The sequence below is a fragment of the Phacochoerus africanus genome, chromosome 2 (genome assembly GCF_016906955.1).
Source record: "Phacochoerus africanus isolate WHEZ1 chromosome 2, ROS_Pafr_v1, whole genome shotgun sequence".
NCBI lineage: Eukaryota > Metazoa > Chordata > Mammalia > Artiodactyla > Suidae > Phacochoerus > Phacochoerus africanus.
The window spans coordinates 219,574,060-219,593,117 of record NC_062545.1 but is presented as its reverse complement, the minus strand read 5'-3'; the positions used below and the strand labels follow the sequence as shown (position 1 = coordinate 219,593,117).

At 40.6% G+C, this 19,058-nt stretch overlaps 1 protein-coding gene across 1 annotated transcript in view; it reads left to right on the top strand.

Annotated features, from left to right (window-relative positions):
- Positions 1 to 13,829: 13,829 nt before the first annotated feature.
- The window catches only part of SLC1A1 (solute carrier family 1 member 1), a 71,641-nt gene continuing 66,412 nt past the window's right edge, over positions 13,830 to 19,058 (top strand). Inside the window, exon 1 of the mRNA XM_047767693.1 lies at positions 13,830 to 14,226. Within this exon, the coding sequence (XP_047623649.1) occupies positions 14,136 to 14,226 (91 nt within the window). The 5' untranslated portion in view covers positions 13,830 to 14,135. The remainder of the gene's footprint in view (positions 14,227 to 19,058) is intronic.

Genomic DNA, 19,058 nt, shown 5'->3' with positions numbered 1-19,058 from the left:
ATTTCTGTCAAAAGGACACAGAAGCCAAAATAAAGGGGTTCTCAGTGACCAAAGATGGGACAAGTTGAGCAGAGAAAAGAATCCTGATTATAACTGACTGAAGCACATAAATCCATCCACGACACATAAATCCATGTGTTCATAATAATAATAATAAAAAATAAGAAAAAACCTCATTAGTCACTGTTGGAGGTTGCTAGCACACCAATTCATTATCAAGAAAGCCAATAAAGGGGAGAAATTAAACATGAATCCTGCCTTTTCCTTACAAACTCTATTTCAGGGTAACCAAACAGTTGATGAGGTAGAAATTCTTTTTATGGGAGAATCTCAGCAAATGTGTTCAGAAGGAATGACAGAATTAGAATGAATTAAATAAAATGGTAAGCAACGATCACTAACAGATGCCAAAACCATATTCAAAAGGTTGATGGTGAATTTATCATGGCTGAATCAGAGTAACAACATCAGGATCCACTCTTCAATGTTAGCATTGCTAAATATCAAGCCTCTAGATCCAACCATCAGTTTAGAGAAAACAGTGGAGGTAAAGAGACAAACTAATTGCCACCATGAAGAAACAATCAGCCAAATCCAGAGTACAGGGTATTTTGTAAAACATGTGACCCCTCAACAAATGAGATGAGGGGGACTGTTGTAGAATAGAAAAGGCTTCACAAAATTAACAACCCAGTGTAATGTATGGACTCATTTGGACCTGGTTTCCAGAGCACTGTCTTCTGTATCTCTTGTTGCAACTTGCCCTGGAGGCCTTCTTGGTTGAAATCTGCAGCTGTAAAGATGTGTTCTGTCCTTTTCTTGGCTTCATTTGAGCTGAGGGGCATCTACCACACAGCCTCAGTCTTATCTCAGCTACTGCAAGTAACAAGTGAGTGAGTTGGCATCAGGCCAGTTCACATGTGCTTCCTGACTATAAGGAGGGTTCCTTCATTCTTCCATGACCATCCTGTGATCCTTAGTTCAGTATCCCTGCCACTAGGAGCAGAATGGTTGGGAAGTGAAATCTCAGAGCCTCTTGCTGCATGACCACACTGTCCTGCCACATTGCTTTGATATAGCTGCACCCCAAGTTGGTAACAGACAGCCTGGGAAGCAGCCTCTTAATAAGGAGTAGAGAAAAGAGCTGCCCCCCTCTCTTCTCTGATATACACCCCCTTCCTGGATGAAGTCTGCCTGGAGAGAGAAAACAGAACCAACATCTATCCTTCTCCCCCTTTCTTCTTCCGAACATTCCCTTGACCAAAAGGTGGTGAGTTTTCCTCTACATCTTAACCTCATGCTCCAATAGAGTGACAGCCCCTAGAGGCAGAAGGGTAGCATTCCTACAATAGAGAATTCTGTGAGATCAGTCTTTCATGTAGGTATTTTGATATTCTAGTGGGGATATGAAGGAATGTGGGATATTCCTTCTTACAATAATAATCCTTCTACATAATCCCACATATAAAACAAAAGTGTAATGTTTATAGTACATTTTTTCCCTTTAAATTCTTCTGTAACAAATCCATGGAGTTCCCGTCGTGGTGCAGTGGTTAACGAATCCGACTAGGAACCATGAGGTTGCAGGTTCGGTCCCTGCCCTTGCTCAGTGGGTTAAGGATCCAGCGTTGCCATGAGCTGTGGTGTAGGTTGCAGACGCGGCTCGGATCCCGCGTTGCTGTGGCTCTGGCGTAGGCCAGTGGCTACAGCTCCGATTCGACCCCTAGCCTGGGAACCTCCATATGCCGCGGGAGCAGCCCAAAGAAATAGCAAAAAAAAAAAAAAAAAGACAAATAAATAAATAAATAAATAAATAAATAAATAAATAAATTCTTCTGTAACAAATCCTAATCTCACAAGCATATGAAAACCCTGGCCTAATAGGGCAAAGAACATGTGCTCAGAAAGGCAGAGGAAAAAAGCACAATAACTTTCACATTATGATTCTTATATACATGTTGCACAAACAGGCTTGCTTGAAATTATAATATGCATATTTTAAGTTTTCTATTTTTAGGTATAAAAATAGTGACTACATCCTCATTACAAAAACAACCCACCCACTATTTACAATTTACTTTTGCCATCTCAAAATACTGTTTACCATTTTCCCATGTAATTTTTTTCTTTTTTAAATTTTATTGGAGTATAGTTGAGTTACAATGTTGTGTTCTTTCAGATGAACAGCAAAGTGAATCAGTTATACATACACACATATCCTTCTTTTTCAGATTGTTTTCCCATATAGCTTCTAACAAAATATTGAGTAGATTTCCCTGTGCTATACAATAGGTCCATGTTACTTATCTATTTTATCTATAGTGGTGTATGTAGGTTAATCCCAACCTGCTAATTTATCCCTACCCTCTATGTTCCCCCCTTGGTAGCCATTAGTTTGGTTTCTAAATCTCTGAGTCAGTTTCTGCTTTTTAAGTTCTTGTGTATCATTTTTATTAGTTCCATATATGAGTGATCTCATACAATATTTGTCTTTCTCTGTCTGATTTACTTCACTTCATATGATAATTTCTAGGCCCTACCATGTTGCTGCAAATGACATTATTTCATTTTTTTATAACTGAGTAATATTGCATTGCATTTTGTACCACATCTTATGTACATTCTTCTGTTTATAGACATTTAGGTAGTCTCCAAGTCTTCACTATTGTGAACAGTGGCTGCAGTGAACTTTGGGGTGCATGTATCTTTTCAAAATAGATGCACAGGAGTGGGATTGTTGGATCAAATGGTATTTCTGTATTTAGTTTTTTAAGGAACCTCCATACTGTTCTCCACAGCGGTTGCACCAATTTATATACCCATCAACAGTGTAGGACGGTTCTGTTTTCCCCACAGCCTTTCCAGCATTTACTGTTTGCAGATTTTATGATGATGGCCATTCTGACTAGAGTAAGGTGATACCTCATTGTGATTTTGACTTGCATTTCTCTAATAATTAGTGATATTGAGCACCTTTCTGTGTGCTTTTTTACCATCTGTCTTCTTTGAAGAAATGTTAATTCAGAGCTTCTGACCATTTTTTAATTGGGTTGTTTTTTTACATATATAAGCACTATGTTTGTATATTTGGGGGATTAATCCCTTGTTGGTTGCTTTGTTTGTAAAGATTTTCTCCCATCCTATGGGTTGTATTTTTTTATGGTTGCCTTTCCTGTGTAAAAACTTTTAAGTTTAATTAGGTCCCATTTGTCTATTTATTTACTTTTAATTTTCATTACTCTAGAAGGTGGATCAAAAAAGATATCACTGTGATTTATGTCAGACAGTTTTCTGCCTATATTTTCCTCTATGAGTTTTATAGGATCCAGTCTAATATTTAGGTCTTTAATCCATTTTGAGTTTATTTTTGTGTATGGTGTTCAAAAGTGTTCTAATTTCATTCTTTTACATGTATCTGTCCAGTTTTCCCAGCACCACTTATTGAAGGGACTTTTTTTCTCCATTGTATATTCTTGCCTCTGTTGTTGTATATTAATTGACCATAGGTGCATGGATTTAATTCTGGGCTTTTATCCTGTTCCACTAATCTATATTTCTGGTTTTGTGCCAGTACCACACTGTTCTAATGACTGTAGCTTTGTAGTGTAGGCTGAGGTCAGGAAGCCTGATTCCTCCAGTTCCATTTTTCTTTATCAAGATTGCTTTCACTATTTGAGGTCTTTTCTGTTTTCATATAAATTTTAAAAATTTTGTTGTATTTCTCTAAAAAATGCCATTGGTAATTTAATAGGGATTACAATGAATTTGTAGATTGCCTTGGGTGGTATAATCATTTTGATGATATTGATTCTTCCGATCCAAGAACATGGTATATCCTTCCATCTCTCTGAGTCATCTTCAGTTTTCTACATCAGCATCTTATAGTTTTCAGAGTAGAGGTCTTTTACCTCTTTAGGTAAATTTATTCCTATGTATTTTAAATTGTTTTATGTGATGGTAAATGGGATTATCTTAATTTCTTTTTCTAATCTTCTTTTGTTAGTACATAGGAATGCACTAGATTTCTGTGATTAACTTTTTATCCTGTAACTTAACTGAATTCATTGATGAGATCCAGTAGTCTTCTTGTTGCATCTTCAGGATTTTCTATGTTTAGTATCATGTCATCTGCAAACAGTGGCAGATTCATTTCTTCTTTTCCTGTTTGGATTCCTTTTATTTCTTTTTCTTTTCTGATTGCCATGGCAAGGATATCCAAAACTATTGTATAAAAGTGTTGAGCATGGACATCTTTATCTTGTTCCTGACCTGAGCAGAAATGCTTTTAACTATTCACCATTGAGAACAATGTTAGCTGTGGGTTTTTTACATATGGCCTTTATTATGTTGAGGTATTATCCTTTTATGCCCACATTCTGGAGAGTTTTTATCAAAAGTGGATGTTGAATTTTGTCAAAAGCTTCTTCTGTATCTATTGAGATGGCTATATGGTTTTTATTTTTCAGTTTGTTGATGTGATATATTACATTGATTGATTTGCATATACCGAAAAATCCTTGCATCCCTGGGATGAATCCCACTTGATCATGGTGTAAGATCCTGTTAATTTATTGTTGTATTTGGTTTGCTAATATTTTGTTGAGGATTTTTGCATCTATGTTCATCAGTGATACTAGCCTATAAATTTCTTTCTTTTTTTTTTTTTCAGTGTCTTTGTCTGGTTTTGGTATCAGGGTGATGGTAGCCTCGCAGAATGAGTTTGGGAGTATTCCTTCCTCTGAATTTTTGGAAAAGTTTCATAAGGATGGGTGTTAACTCTTCTCCAAATGTTTGTTAGAATTCATCTATTAAGACATCTGTTCCTGGACTTTTGTTTGTTGAAAAAATTTTAATCACAGTTTTTTTTTTCTTTTTACTGCTACACCTGCAGCATAAGGAAGTTCCCAGGCTAGGTGCCAAATCAGAGCTGTGGCCTATGCCACAGCCACACCACATCTGCAACTTAAACCACAGCTTGTGGCAATGGTGGAACACTAACCCACTGAGCAAGGACAGGGATTGAACCCATATCCTTATGGATACTATGTCAGATTCTTAACCTGCTGAGCCACAACAGAAACTCCTAATCACAGTTTCAATTTCAGTATCTGTGATTCATCTATACACATTTTCTCTTCCTTTCTGGCTCATCTTGGAACATTGTATCTTTCTAAGGATTAGTCCATTTCTTCTAGGTTGTCCATTTTATTGGCATACAGCTGCTTATAGTAGTCTCTTATGATCCTTTGTATTTGTCATGTTAGTTGTAATTTCTTCTTTTTCTTTTCTAATTTTATTGACTTGAGCCCTCTCCTTTTTTTTTCTTGATGAGGCTGGCTAAAAGTTCACCAATTTTGTTGATCTTTTCAAAGAACCAGCTTTGAGTTTCTTTGATCTTTTCTATTGTTTTCTTCATTTCTAGTTCATTTATTTCTGCTCTGATCTTTATGATTTCTTCTACTATCTTTGGGTTTTGTTTGTTCTTCTTTCTCTAGTTGCTTTAGGTGTAAAGTTAGGTTGTTTACTTGGGAATTTTTCTTGTTTCCTGAGGTGAGATTGCATTGCTGTAAACTTCCCTCTGAGAACTGCTTTTGCTGTGTCCCATAGGTTGTGGATCATCATATCTTCATTGTCATTTGTCTCTAGGTGTTTGTTTGTTTGTTTTTTAGGGCCATACCTGTGGCATATGGAGTTTCCCAGGCCTAGGGGTTGAAGCAGAGCTGCAGCCACCGACCTACACCACAGCCATAGCAACACGAGAACCAAACCATGTCTGTGACCTACACCACAGCTCACGGCAATGCCAGATCCTTAACCCATTGAGCCAAGCCAGGAATCAAACCCACATCCTCATGGATCCTAGTGGGGTTTGTTAACCAGAGCCATGAAGGGTTATACCTGTCTCTAGGTATTTTTTTATTTCCTCTTTGATTTTTTTCAGTGATCCACTAGTTGTTTAGTAGCATGTTGTTTAGCCTCCATGTGTTTCTGCTTTTTGCTAGTTTTTTCTTGTAGTTGATTTCTAGTCTCACAGTATTTAGTCAGAAAAATGCCTGAGATGATTTCAGTTTTGTTAAATTTACTAAGGCTAGCTTTGTAGCCCAGAATATGATCTATCCTGGAGAAAGTTCCATGTGCACTTGAGAAGAATGTGTCTTCTGCTTTCAGATGGAATGTTCTGTGGATATCAATTAAGTATGTCTGGTCTAATGTGTCATTTAAGGCCTGTGTTTTTCTCTTGCTTTTCTATTTGGATGATATGTCCATTGATATAAGTAGGATGTTAAAGTCTCCCACTATTATTGTGGTACTGTTGATTTCTTCTTTTGCAGCTGTTAGAAGTTGCCTTATATAATGTGGTGGTCCTATATTAGGGGCATATATATTTACAATTTTTACATCTTCTTGAATTGATCCCTTGATCATGAGATAGTGTCCTTTGTGTCTTTAATATTCTTTATTTGATTTTATATGTCTATTGTACTTTTTTGGTTTGTGGTTCCCAAAATGTTTTGATATAACATTCTATATATATGTAAAATTGTTTTAAGTTGCTGGTCTCTCAATTTTAAATGCATTTGCAATATCCTGTATTTGTACTTTCCTTTCCTCATGATTGCAGGTTTTGATATCATATTTGCATGTAGATGATTTCCTATCTTTACTGTATGTTTGCCTTTACTGTTGAGCTTTCCCACTCATAATTTACTTGTTTCTATTTGTGGCCTTTTCTTTTCAACCTATAGAAGCTCTTTTAGCATTTGCCAGAAAGCTGGTTTTGTGGTGCTGAATTCTTTTAGCTTTGCTTGTCTGTAAAGATTTTGACTTATCTGTCACATCTGAATGAGAGCCTTATGGGGCAGAATATTCTTGGCTCTAAATACATTCCCTTATGGCTTCATCACCTTAAATATATCTTTCCAATCCCTTCTGGCTTGCAGAGTTTCTGCTGAAAAATCAGCTGCAATTTAATGGGGATTCTCTCATACATGTCACTTCTTGCTTTTCTCTTGTTACTTTTAATATTTTTTCTTTGTATTTAATATTTGTCATTTTTATTAGTATGTGTATTGCAATGTTCGTCCTTGAGTTTATTCTGTATGGGATTCTCTGTGCTTCCATAACTTGAGTGAGTATTTCCTTTCTCTTATTAAGGAAGTTTTCAGCTTTAATCTCTTCAAATATTTTCTCTGGCCCTTTCCCTCTCTCTTCTCCTTCTGGGACCCTTATGATGCAAATGTTGGTGCATTTATTGTTGTCTCAGAGATCTCAGACTGTCCTCAATTCTTTTCATCCTTTTTTTTATTTTATTTCCATTGCAGTGAGTCCACTACTCTTGTCTTCCACCTCACTTATTCATTCTTCTGCCTCTGTTATCCTGCTATTGATTCTTTCTGGTGTATTTTTCATTCTGGATATTCTGGTATTTATCTTTGTTTGCATATTCTTTAAATCTCCTAGCTCTTTGTTAAACATTTCTTGTAATTTCTTTTTTTCTCTCTCTTTTTGCCTTTTTGCCTTTTCTAGGGCTGCTCCCATGGTATATGGAGGTTCCCAGGCTAGGGGTCCAATTGGAGCTGTAGCTGCCGGCCTATGCCAGAGCCACAGCAACGTGGAACCCGAGCCACAGTTCATGGCAATGCCAGATCCCCAACCCATTGAGCAAGGCCAGGGATCGAAGGCACAACCTCATGGTTCCCAGTCAGATTTGTTAACCACTGAGCCACAAGGGGAACTACATTTCTTGTAATTTCTTGATCCCTGCCTTCATTCTTTTCCTGAAATCTTGGATCATCTTTACTAGCATCACTCTGAGTTCTTTTTCTGGTAGATTACCTATCTCCTCTTCATTTAATTGTTTTTGTGTGTTTTTATCTTTTTCCCTTGTCTGAAACATATTTCACTGTTGTCTCATATTGTCTAACTTCTTTTGGTCCCTTGGTGGTGGTGATGGCTCACATGCTCCAAGAGCACAGAATGGGAAGAGTGGTGGCTCAATGCCTCTCCTGGAGCTGGGTGGCTGCTAGGGATGGAGTCCATGAAGGGGGCTGCTTCTGGAGGGGGCTGGGGTTGGCAGAGGCTCCCACAACCTCTCCTAGGCAGCTGGCATGACCACTCCCAGTGGCTGGCTCTGGCCTTGGCTGCTCCCATGGCCCCTCTGGTGGTTTGTATAACCACTCCCTGTAGCTGGTGGCAGCTGCTCCCTCGACCCCTCCTCAGCCAGGTAGCAACTAACTATTCCTTATATCATTCCTGGAGCTGCATTAGGCTGTGATCTGCTGCCTGAAAGTGCCTGCAAGGAACCAGATTATAGTGGTGGATCCCACCCCTTTCCTCCTGCACCCTAAACAATGGCACCTGGCCTTTATGCCAGTCTGGCTTTCCTCAGCTTAGACCCTCAGATGTGGTCACCCTAGATTCTAGCCCCTGCAGACTATTTCTGTGCTGCCCACCCCAATTTTTACCTGCTCAGGCCCCAGTTCTCTCCCTCAGTCTGGTCTCCAGAGTTCAGTTCCCTGCCCCTGCCTGAAACAGTGGTTAATCTTCTGGAGCTGGGGAGTGCATTTTAATTGTTCTGAACCAATTGTTGTGTTCTCCTCCAAGGCTCTGAAGTTCCTCTGTCCTGGCTGATCTCCCCGCTGGTAGGCAACTTCCCAGGGTGCAGGAATTTTTCTTGTTTCCCAGGTCCCTCCTAGAGATACAAGTTCTATCTCCTTTCCTTTCTCAGTTTCTCTTTTTCCTTTGGTCCTACCCATTTATGTGGAGATTTTCTTGCTCTAGCAGAATCCTGAGGTCTTTTGCCTGCATTCAGTAAATTTTCTGTACAAATCATTCCCAGTGTAGATGTATTTTTGATGTACTTGTGAGAGGAGGTGAGCGTCACATCCTACTACTCTGCCATCTTAGTCCCCCCACCATGTAATTTAATATTATACTAAAATATGTTTTTCAATTCCTGAATGGTATTCTATTGTCCACTATATTTTATACACTTAATAAATCTTTAACCAGTCCACTTTACTAGACAATTAAATTGTTTCCAACTCAGTTGGGATAACAGCCCTTTAGAATTTTTTTTTTTTTTTTTTTGCTATGAATTTCTAGAGGTAGGATGGTTGAGCTAAAAATACAAACACTTTTGATGGAATATTGTTACAAACTGCCTGATTATTCTTATTAAAGTCATAGCATTTTCTAGGTCCACAGCAGGGTATGACACTGCCCATTTCTCCATACCTTCACTAAATTTATAATTTATAATGTTACAATTATAAATTTTATAGTTATGAACTTAAATAATTTTAACATAAATATTTTATGTTAAAATATCTTTGTTCAGTGGTAAATACATATTTGTTTAAATTTTCATTTCTTTAAGTACTAGTAAGATTGAAAATTTTTTCATATGTTTCAAATATGTATTGAATATTTATATCTATTACTTTAAATGATAACTTTGGATGAGGAAATTGAGGTTCAAAGAGATTAAATGACTTGTTCAAGGACACACAGTTTCTATGAAGCAGATAACTTTTTCCCCCCTATACTAAAATGAAATGGAATTGCTCTTCAGTATGTCAGAGTGAGCGATAAAGCCTATAGGGCAAAGTTCTGTTGAATCCAAGAGTTCAAGGATTTCTAAATAAAACGTAAGTCTCTTCAGGCCAAATAATTTTTAGAATATATTATTTGGAGAATTATTGTGAAGAGTTAATGAGTTATAGTTCTTTCACTCCTTAATTTTTAATTTTAAGAGAAATACAGATCAAGATTGGAAGATAAAAAGAAGGTTGCTAAAAACGGTATCTGAATATGCTGACAGCTTCTTTCTTACTATTTGTCATGAATGGCTGCATAGATGTAGATGCTGAAGGAGACTCTGGTACCCGTGATCTCCTTCTCTCCATTGCCACAGGATGAGAACAAAGCATCCAACTGCATGTGTTTTATGATGGTAGAATGCAACTAGCATACTATTTTGAGAGATGCTCAGAAGCTGATGCCTTACTTTTTTTTTCTGAATGCCTTTTTCATTTCTATCCCAATTAATATATAAGGCCAGGCTGTCAGCTGATGGTTTACCCTTATGTGGCAAAGTCAAAGTCTCTTTTCTGTAATAACTAACAAGAGAGTCCTAAGTTAAAAAATTTTAAAAAAGAAAGAAACAATAAAAAATGGAAATGTCAGAGTTATTTAAATGGTAAAAAGAAAGGAAGGAAGGAAAAGAGGGATGGAGGGAGGGAAAGAAGGAAAAGAAAGTAAGCACACTAGCAAAATGTAATCTAGTGAGAACTGGCCAAAGGTGTGTTTCAGCAGGATGAAGGAAGTTGAAGAACCTGGGAAAGGGGAGATGGTAACATCTATCGAAGGGGGTACACTTCTAACAATTCTTTCTACTTGGCCTTAAGGTCTTATCCCAGGAAGAGTGACGTTTTTGTTCCAGGAGCTGAGTGGTCAAGTTTCTCTAGTAGAGTTTACAAAGGAAATGCCTCTTAATTCTTGTCCAATCTGTAATTATTTGTGTCCATGAATATCACAACCTAAGAAAGTAAAAAAGACTAGAACTTAAGCATTAGGGGCCCTCCCTTTCCGAAAATGATGCGTCCTATACCAATTCCTGTCTTTGGCAGAGAAATCACATAGAATTATTAAGTTCCAGTAGCAGCAACGGAGAGAGAATTTGAGAGTTCAACCACTGCCCCATAAAATGTATGCAGTTTCTACTTGAGCATAGCACTGTAGGACATCATGATGTCTCTTGGATGTGGACGGAAGGATTTTTGCATGAAGTAAAATTTATGTAACTCAAGAGTAATTTTCCCAGAACAAGTCTGTATTTGTTCCTTATATAAGAGGTGGTGGTTTAATGCATTGTGCATTTAGCTTGAGCAAGACCACCTAGTTCAAAACTAGATCCTTCTCTTACTAATGAAGGGAACCTAAGCAAGTTAATTTTTTTTTTGCCTCAGATTCCTCTGCTATAAAATGAAGATGAAGGTAATACACATATCTCATTTGATTCTTCCAGTAGCCTCATGAGGTAATACTAGTCCTTACTTCATTAAGTTGTTGTGAGGACCAAAGTGGCTACTATGTATAAAGTTGTTTTGAGGATCAAAGTGGTTAGAAGGGTGTCTGGCTTATGTGCATTATAAGTATTTGCTTATTAATTATCTTTTATTACCAGGTAAAGTGGAATTGTCATGTAGCAACAGCATAAACACAGTGTATTATTCACTTGGCCCATGTGCTTTGAGCTTTTGACATTTTTTTATTTTCATTTTTAATTTAAGAGATTTTAATTATTTCAAAATAAGTGTATATATTTAGACTTCATTCTTTTTATATTGTACTATTTTAAAATTGCATAACTTAAATAAGCATAAAATGAATGTGTACTATATGGGCTTTAGGTGTGAAAGTATAACAGATTTAGGGTCCATTGACTATAATTCGAAAGGGCAATGACTGTTGACTAATATACAAGAATTCTTGTTGTAATGTGGCTCAGGCTGTGTGCATCACAGGCAGACAACAAGAGAGAGAAAATAAGAAGATGCCTGCCCATGAGTTCCCGTCGTGACTCAGCGGAAATGAATCTGACTGGCATACATGAGGATGCAGGTTTGATCCCTGGTCTAGCTAAGTGGGTTAAGGATCCAGCGTTGCCATGAGCTATGGTGTGGGTCGCAGATTGATCTCGGATCCCACTTCACTGTGGCCCTTGCGTACACCGGCAGCTGTAGCTCTGATTTGACTCCTAGCCTGTAACCTGCATATGCCTCCAGGGTGGCCCTAAAAAGCAAAAAAAAAAAAAAAAAAAAAAAAGATGCCTGCCCAGGTTGACCGCCAAGTAAAACTCATGATGATATCTGGTTTGTGCCAAGAACTATTCTAAGTCTTTTACATCCATTCTTGCACTCGATTCTTACAATATCATCATGAGATAAATACTTTTAGTACCCGCAATAACAGATATGGAAACTGAGACACAAAAAATTTAAGCTGAAGATCACCCAACTGGTAAATGGTGGTGCTGGGATTTAAACCTAAATATCCCATACCCAAAACTCAGGTGTAACAATCTTACTACACCTCAAAAACTTGTGATGTACAGAGTTTGTCCTAAATTCTTCCCCTTTTTTCTCTCTTTCGCACCTTTTTATTTCTCAAGTACAGCCCTCTCCACAACTGTAATGGGTATGCTTATGGTAAACACTTTGGAAAATTCAGAAAGATAAAAAGTAAAAAGATTCAAACATGATATTATCACCCAAAGATGACCACTGTTAAAATTCTGTTTCCTTTTAGACTTTTCTCTAAGTATATGGCTTTATGTTTGTTTTGTGTAGTTGTGTTGTGATCACATTATATATACAACTTTAATCCTTCTGTTTTCCCTCATACTGTGACATGTGCTATCCCATGCTATTAGAAATTTCATAAACTTCCTTTATATAGGTTGCATAATGTACAGTTGCATGGCAGTTCCATAATATGTTTACCATTCCTTTCATGTTGGACATCTGAGTATTTCCAGCTTTTTTACTGTGGGATGGATATCTTTGTCCCCTCTTTCTTGAGTGTTTCCCTTTTGACATTTTTTTCAGATCCTCCTCAGGCACAGTGACCTTGGTGTCCTTCTATTGTTCCTTCTCTCAAAATTTATTTTCTGGAAAGGAGCTGATAAACTCAGTGTTCACTAAAGTGTTCATAAAATTTCATTTCTCTTCCAGGACATTTCTATTAATTTAAGTCAAGAAAATGGACCTCTAATGGTGGGGTTTTAGTCATCAGAAAATCTAGTTGGGGAGATTCCCCCCCACTCCCCAATCAGAGTAGACTCTACAATAGCAGAAAAGTTCAGGGCTTACTTAGCTGATGAGGAGACAGACTAGAGGTGTGGAGGGGGGGGTTGTGTGGTAAAGGGAAGGAAAAAGTTTCATATAAGCGAGGGTGCAAAAACAGAAGAATGTAAGAGAATTAGAAAATTCCCTTAACCGCACTTACCTAGTTTCTCCACCTTTCCCGTGTTTGCCTTTCCAGAGCACTTGGCCTTAGGGATGGGCCCGCCCACCTTCTCCTCACAACAGCTTGGTCGGGTTCTCAGTCCTAATTATTCTCCCAAATTTCACAGCTTTGGAGCCTTGGGCGGCCATAGAGCGAGTCAAGGAGCGAATGAAGTTCTAAGAGGGTCCATTCCAAGCCCTGAGTTCACAGTCAATCCTGTTGGAGCTTCACCTCCCTCGACCAAAGAGGAAAGTTAATAACACCTGTGGGGGCAGAGGGTTAGAGGCCTCGAGTGAAAGTTCACAAAGTCCGGCTCTGCCCCCCAGCACTTTCTTTCCCTCCTCCCAGAGGCTTTAGGCTTTCTAGGCTGCTGGCAAATCCGAGGCTGTAGTGGAGAAGTAAAGGGAACCCAAGACAAAACTCAATTTCCCCCAACTCTCCCTTTTCTGGTGCAGCTGACAGGCAATGGCTAGTGTGGAGAAAGGGGAGGGGGAGGGGTGTGAAGGATGAAGTCCAAGCCAAAGCGGCCAGTGACCCCGCCCCTCTGGATGAGGGCGAGGAGGAAACCATAAATCCAAAAACCTAACCTGTCCAAAAAAATAAAAAATAATTTAAAAAGCCAGAGGTTCCAGCCTAAGGCTGGGGCAGGGCACAATGGTTCCAGAGCAGCAATCCCTCCTCTAGCCACAGCTCGGGGCGCCCTCCCACGCCTGCTGTACCGCGACTCAGGGAGCACCGCGCACGCACCCACCCGCCCGCCCTCTTCTCTAGGCCCGCAGCTCCTCCCTCCTTCCGTGTTGGTTGGCCCCGGCGCCGCAAAACGCGGCGGCGGCGGCGGGAGGAGCTGGGCGCACTCGCCAAGCACAGCCACCGAGCTAGCAAGGGCGGCAGGCGCGGTGAGCGATCTCAGGTGGTGGCGGCGGCGGCGGTGACAGCAGCAGCAGCAGCAGCAGCAGAGACTGCAGCGGCTAGCGCACACCTTCTCCCCAGTGCGCCCGCAACCTTCCTTCACTGCGCTCCGGGAGCCACCAGAGGTCCCTGGTCACCCGGCCCCCGCGTGCGCGGCCGAGCCTCACGCACAATAGCAGCCACCTCTACTGTGGTTCCGAGCCCAGGCGTCAGCCATGGGGAAACCGGCGAGAAAAGGATGCGACTGGAAGCGTTTCCTGAGGAATAATTGGCTGCTGCTCTCCACCGTGGCCTCAGTGGTGCTAGGTGAGCAGCGCGGCGGGTGGGCGACGCGCGCACCCTCACGCACTCCCAGCGCCCGGGCCGCGTGTGGGGCGGGCGGGTGCGAGGGTGGGCATAGCGCTGGCTCACCTGGTGCCCGGGTCCTTCGGCGCCCCCTCGGCCTCGGATACCACGCGGTTGTCCCTCAAGGGTGTTGATTTCTGCTGGAGAAGAACAAAGCTCCTTGGGTACTCCCATTTGGGTATTCCGAGAGCTTCGGTTTCCTGCTTTACCCGAAATGATCAAAGGGGCTTGCAAGGGAGAACGGGAGGCAAGTAGCTCTTGGTTCTTCCCTTTGTAAGCAAACATGGTTTAATTTTTTAAATCCTATCTGCACCTCTTCCCCCAGCCTTTTTCCTAAACCACGCGTTATCCGGACAGAGATTGAGTATAGATGATGTTTCGCGGTTGGACTGGAAGGGGCAGCTTAACCTCAGGGATGGCCAGGTCCCGGGGGAAGAGAGAATATAGATGTTACAGTCGGTCGCTCAACCTGGGCAGTGCCTGGAAAAGTGTCTTCACGTGGCAAGCCGCTGCCCGCACTGAGACAGAGATAACCTGCCAGATTCGTGCTCAGATTCAGGGGTGTGCAGTTATGGCCCACAGGAAGTCAAGGGGAAAATGAGCTATCAGATTTCTTCCTTTGCCCCCTGCTACCGAAGTAGCCTCCCACATTGCTTTTCTACCGAATGCCTCCCACATTGCTTTTCTATTGAAAGTAATTTTTTAGTCATAGTTGTTTGTTTTTAAACAAGGTGTATTTAACTGATTCACTCCTCACAGATCACTGGATTAGGTGGATGTCTGGGCCATTGCTCAGAGGTATGAATTGTTCCTATTTAGTCACTCTTTCTGCCAGGTTGTCTTAACTTGGGCCCTGGGATGCTTCCCTGTGGGGTTGAAGTCAAGTCGTTCTCCTTCCCTCTATGAGCTGGCACAGGTAGGGATATCCAGCAGGTGAGGCTTCTTTGAAATTCCCACCTTCCATTTGGAAACTGGAGCTGGAGGTGGGTGGGCAGCCTGTGTCTCTCCCAGCCTCATGCACCTTTCTCTCCAACTGCTGCTTCTGAATCTCAGTATATTTGTTGCTGCCTGCTCCCCTTCCTGGTGCCTGTGCCCCCTCAAATAAAAAAAACCTGTGAAAGTTAATGGATTCTCAGGGTCAGATTTTCTCCTCCAGATCTTTATGCAAAGTCAAGTCAGCTTCTGGTAAATAAATAACATCCTGGAATTATCTTAGCAAAGGCCATTCGTGAGAAGAAAAGAGAGAAGTAGAGGAGCAAGCCTTCACTGCTTAACTCTTTTCCCCAAGAAGAGCAAAGTGGCTTAGGCCCTTTTTAGGAAAGAGTTATGTGCCCTATCACAGTTTAAATAACAAATGCATCGGGGAGTGATTTGACATCCCTGCAGCCAAATAGTTGAGATGGGCTGGTTTATTTTCTTAGTGAGAAGAGTCCAGGTTTGGGGACTCTTTTTAAAGGATGGTTTGGGGTAGGCCAGCATTTCCCTCCTAATTCCCTCTGGAAGTGAAATGATCCTGCCTTTTCAGCTCTGAGGTTTTCCAGAAATATTCACTTGTTAATCACATGTTGCACACCAGTGTTGAGTTTACTGATTCACTGGAGGCTGGTTTGGAAAAGATTTTGAGCAGTTATTCCATGGCCTTTGAAACCTGTTGCATCCCCCCACATCTTCAGGGTCAAGGGGGATAATTGTCAGTTCTGCATGAACAATTTTCTCCAGTTTTAAGTGGGTCAGCCCCAAGAGTTTGATTTAGATACTTTGCTCCAGAAAGGGAAAATACCACATAAAATTTGAAAGTACCCAACTGAAGTCTTTCTGCCTATGTGCTCTCAAGGAGCAACATAGGGTAGTCCCTGGGCACTTTACCTACTGGTCTGAGAAATGTCAAGCCTAGGCCACCTGAAGAGTGTCCATCACAGACACTTCCCAAGGTCCTCTTCTTTTCCTCTTTCTTTGGAGCCGTGGGCCTCAGTACAAAATCATACCTCTGTGTAGTCTAACTCGCTCTGGTTAAACCCAGAAGTGAAATTTCAACCAACGTATAATAGCAATGCTAAGTCCATCCATAGGCCCTTTAGGTCATTCATGATAGTTTATTTTTGTGACGGTCTTAATTAATACAGGAATCACAAGCACTCTCATGCAACACAGCCTGCTGTCTGAACCTTTCATCGCGTGGATGTTTATTTATTACACCGACAGTGTCATCTTCTGATTCCAGCCATTGAAATGTTTGGTCCCTGCTGTAATTCAACAGCCCTGACACTTTAAAATAGTTTGATTTTTGAAGTGAGGAGCAAAAGTTTTTAACCAGCCAGCTTAAAGCCTCTGATTTTTCAAGAGAGCATGTGAGGGGAAATGAAATTAAAGGTCATCTTTATCAGATGTAAAAGTTAATTCTTTCCCTAGACAAGGAGGTACTAAAAGCTAAATATTTCCCCATATTCTTATTCATGAAATAAAGGAACTGATTTTTTAATTTCTGTGAAACCTTATGAGGTCCTAGAAATAATATCTTGGATTTTCAGGTGAGAGGCCTTTACTAAAATCTGATTAGTAATGATTTTCATTACATTCATTACAGTTCTTATAGGCTTTTTTCCTTGCTTTCTTGGTATGGTAGTATGAGCACAGAGCCAGGAGTCAAGAGTCTTAGATTTGAATTCTGATAGCATCAGGCTCTAATTTAGATACATACTCTTATTCTCTGGAATCCTCAGTTTCCGTATCTGGAAAGTAGGGATGTAGGTCATTACCCCATTTGCTATTAGAGGGGATTAATGTCTAAATACCTAGTTGTGTGGCTCGCATATAATAGGGATTCAATAAATGTCTTTTTAAAGTGATTTGAATAATTTGATCCCGAGGAAATTAATACTTTATTATGAAATAAGGTCTCTCATGGTCTTTCTCTGTTCTGCCTGGTGTTTGGCCTAGAATTCAGAGCGCCAGAGTGATTCAAGTGTTTTGATGACATGGTTCTGTCTAGGTGAATACCAGCCTAGAGCACTATTCACTGTTTTAAAAGGATAAGGAAAGGATTAATCATTTTGTTTGTGCCCCATAGCCTGATTCTCATTTAATAGGCAGAAATTCTGAGGGAAGAATTTTTGTGCTGTGAGTAGGAATTCTGTCCAAGCAGAATCTGTGTGTGTGAGAATTCTATGTCAGTGTTGTGTTTCAAGTCAGCCAATAATGATTATATCGTGTATAATATTGATGAGGCACTCGTGGAACCCTCACCCCATTCATGACTTAAAGCTTGATCTTTCTGTCCATACAGGTTGTACTTTACTTTCAGTCATTTGAAGAATCTGCTTTCCAGCTTTTAGATTTTCAGGAAAGGAAAGAGCTGTTGTTATTTACATGATAGAGCTGGCAAGCTTATTCATTCTGAATAATTTTCTTCCAAGCACTAAAGGAAGCAATCATTTATAGATTCAGATTCCATTGTCTAAAATCAAGAACAGTTTCTTCACGTTCTTAGTAATATCTTTGCCCCACCCAGGCTTATGTCTCCTGTGCTGGAGCTCTTGTAGCATATACTTGGCAGTACTAATTTGAGTCATGACATAAGCTCTCTTGCTCTGTTTTTATGCATCTGTGAAGTCCCTGAGGACTAGGAGTTGGTGGGCGGGGCTGGGGGTGGGGAGTGCCGCAGCTCAGCTGGTTCCAGGCCCAGCACCTTACACACACAGAACCTCGTATTTCATTTTGTTATTGTTCAAACTCATGTGCTCTAGGAGGTCCCAGGCCTGGTATTGCTGGGCCTCTAATCAGCTCAGCCTTGGAATATACCTGTGCAGTAACAGACGCTTAAATCATTCACTCATTCAACAAGTGTATATTGGGCACCTACTATGTGCCAAGGACTGTTGTAGAGCCAGGGCACACAGCAGTGAATGAAGTAAAAACCCCTGTCCTCATGGAGCTTATGTTCAAATGGAGACATGTAGACAGTGAACCAGATTAATAGGTAAACTGCACACAAGAGTATGTTAAATGTCGAGAGTGCTCTAGAATAGCATAACAGGGAAAGAACTAGGGGATTGCAGTTTGAAATAGGGCAAAAAGGAAGACCCTGCTGATAAGGTGACAATTGAATTGAGACTGGAAAAAGGTGAAGGAACATGTGCACAGATAGGTGGGGAGATCCTGGTTTGTCTGAAGAAGAGCATGAGAGTGGAGGTGGGGGAGGAATGATATGGGAGGCCAGGACAGAGACAGAGGTGGGATGGTATGAGCTTTTCCAAGGACTTTGACTTTTACTGGGAAATGGGAAACCATTAAAAGGTTTTAAGCGGAGCAGTGACAATGGTCTGATTGTCTTTTAATCAGCTCTTCCTGGCTGCCTTTTTGACCATAGACCACAGAGAGAAGGGTGGAAGCAAAGAGACCAGTCTAGGAGGCTAGTGCAATCAAACTGCTATATATTCTACTTTTACACTTTCCTGATCTCATTTCCATTATAACTGGTGAAATCATAGGAAATGCTTAAGAAAAATCAGTGAAAAAAATTTTGCAACTATAAAGTAGGGCTTATTGTTTTGCAGTTGTATGGATGAAGAAACAGACTCAGAGCAGTGCCAGACTCACTCAGGATCACTCAGATAACACCTGGCAATGCCAGATCTTCCTCTACATTCCCTTCCCCTCCTTCCAACTGCTTTTCTCTGTCTCACTCCTCTTCATCTTGTCATATTTGGTCCTTGCTGACCCTTCTGAGAACCTTGATGGTCTGGCTGTGTGCCATATTGAGGTAAGGAATGAGGATTCTATAGTGTACACTTTGG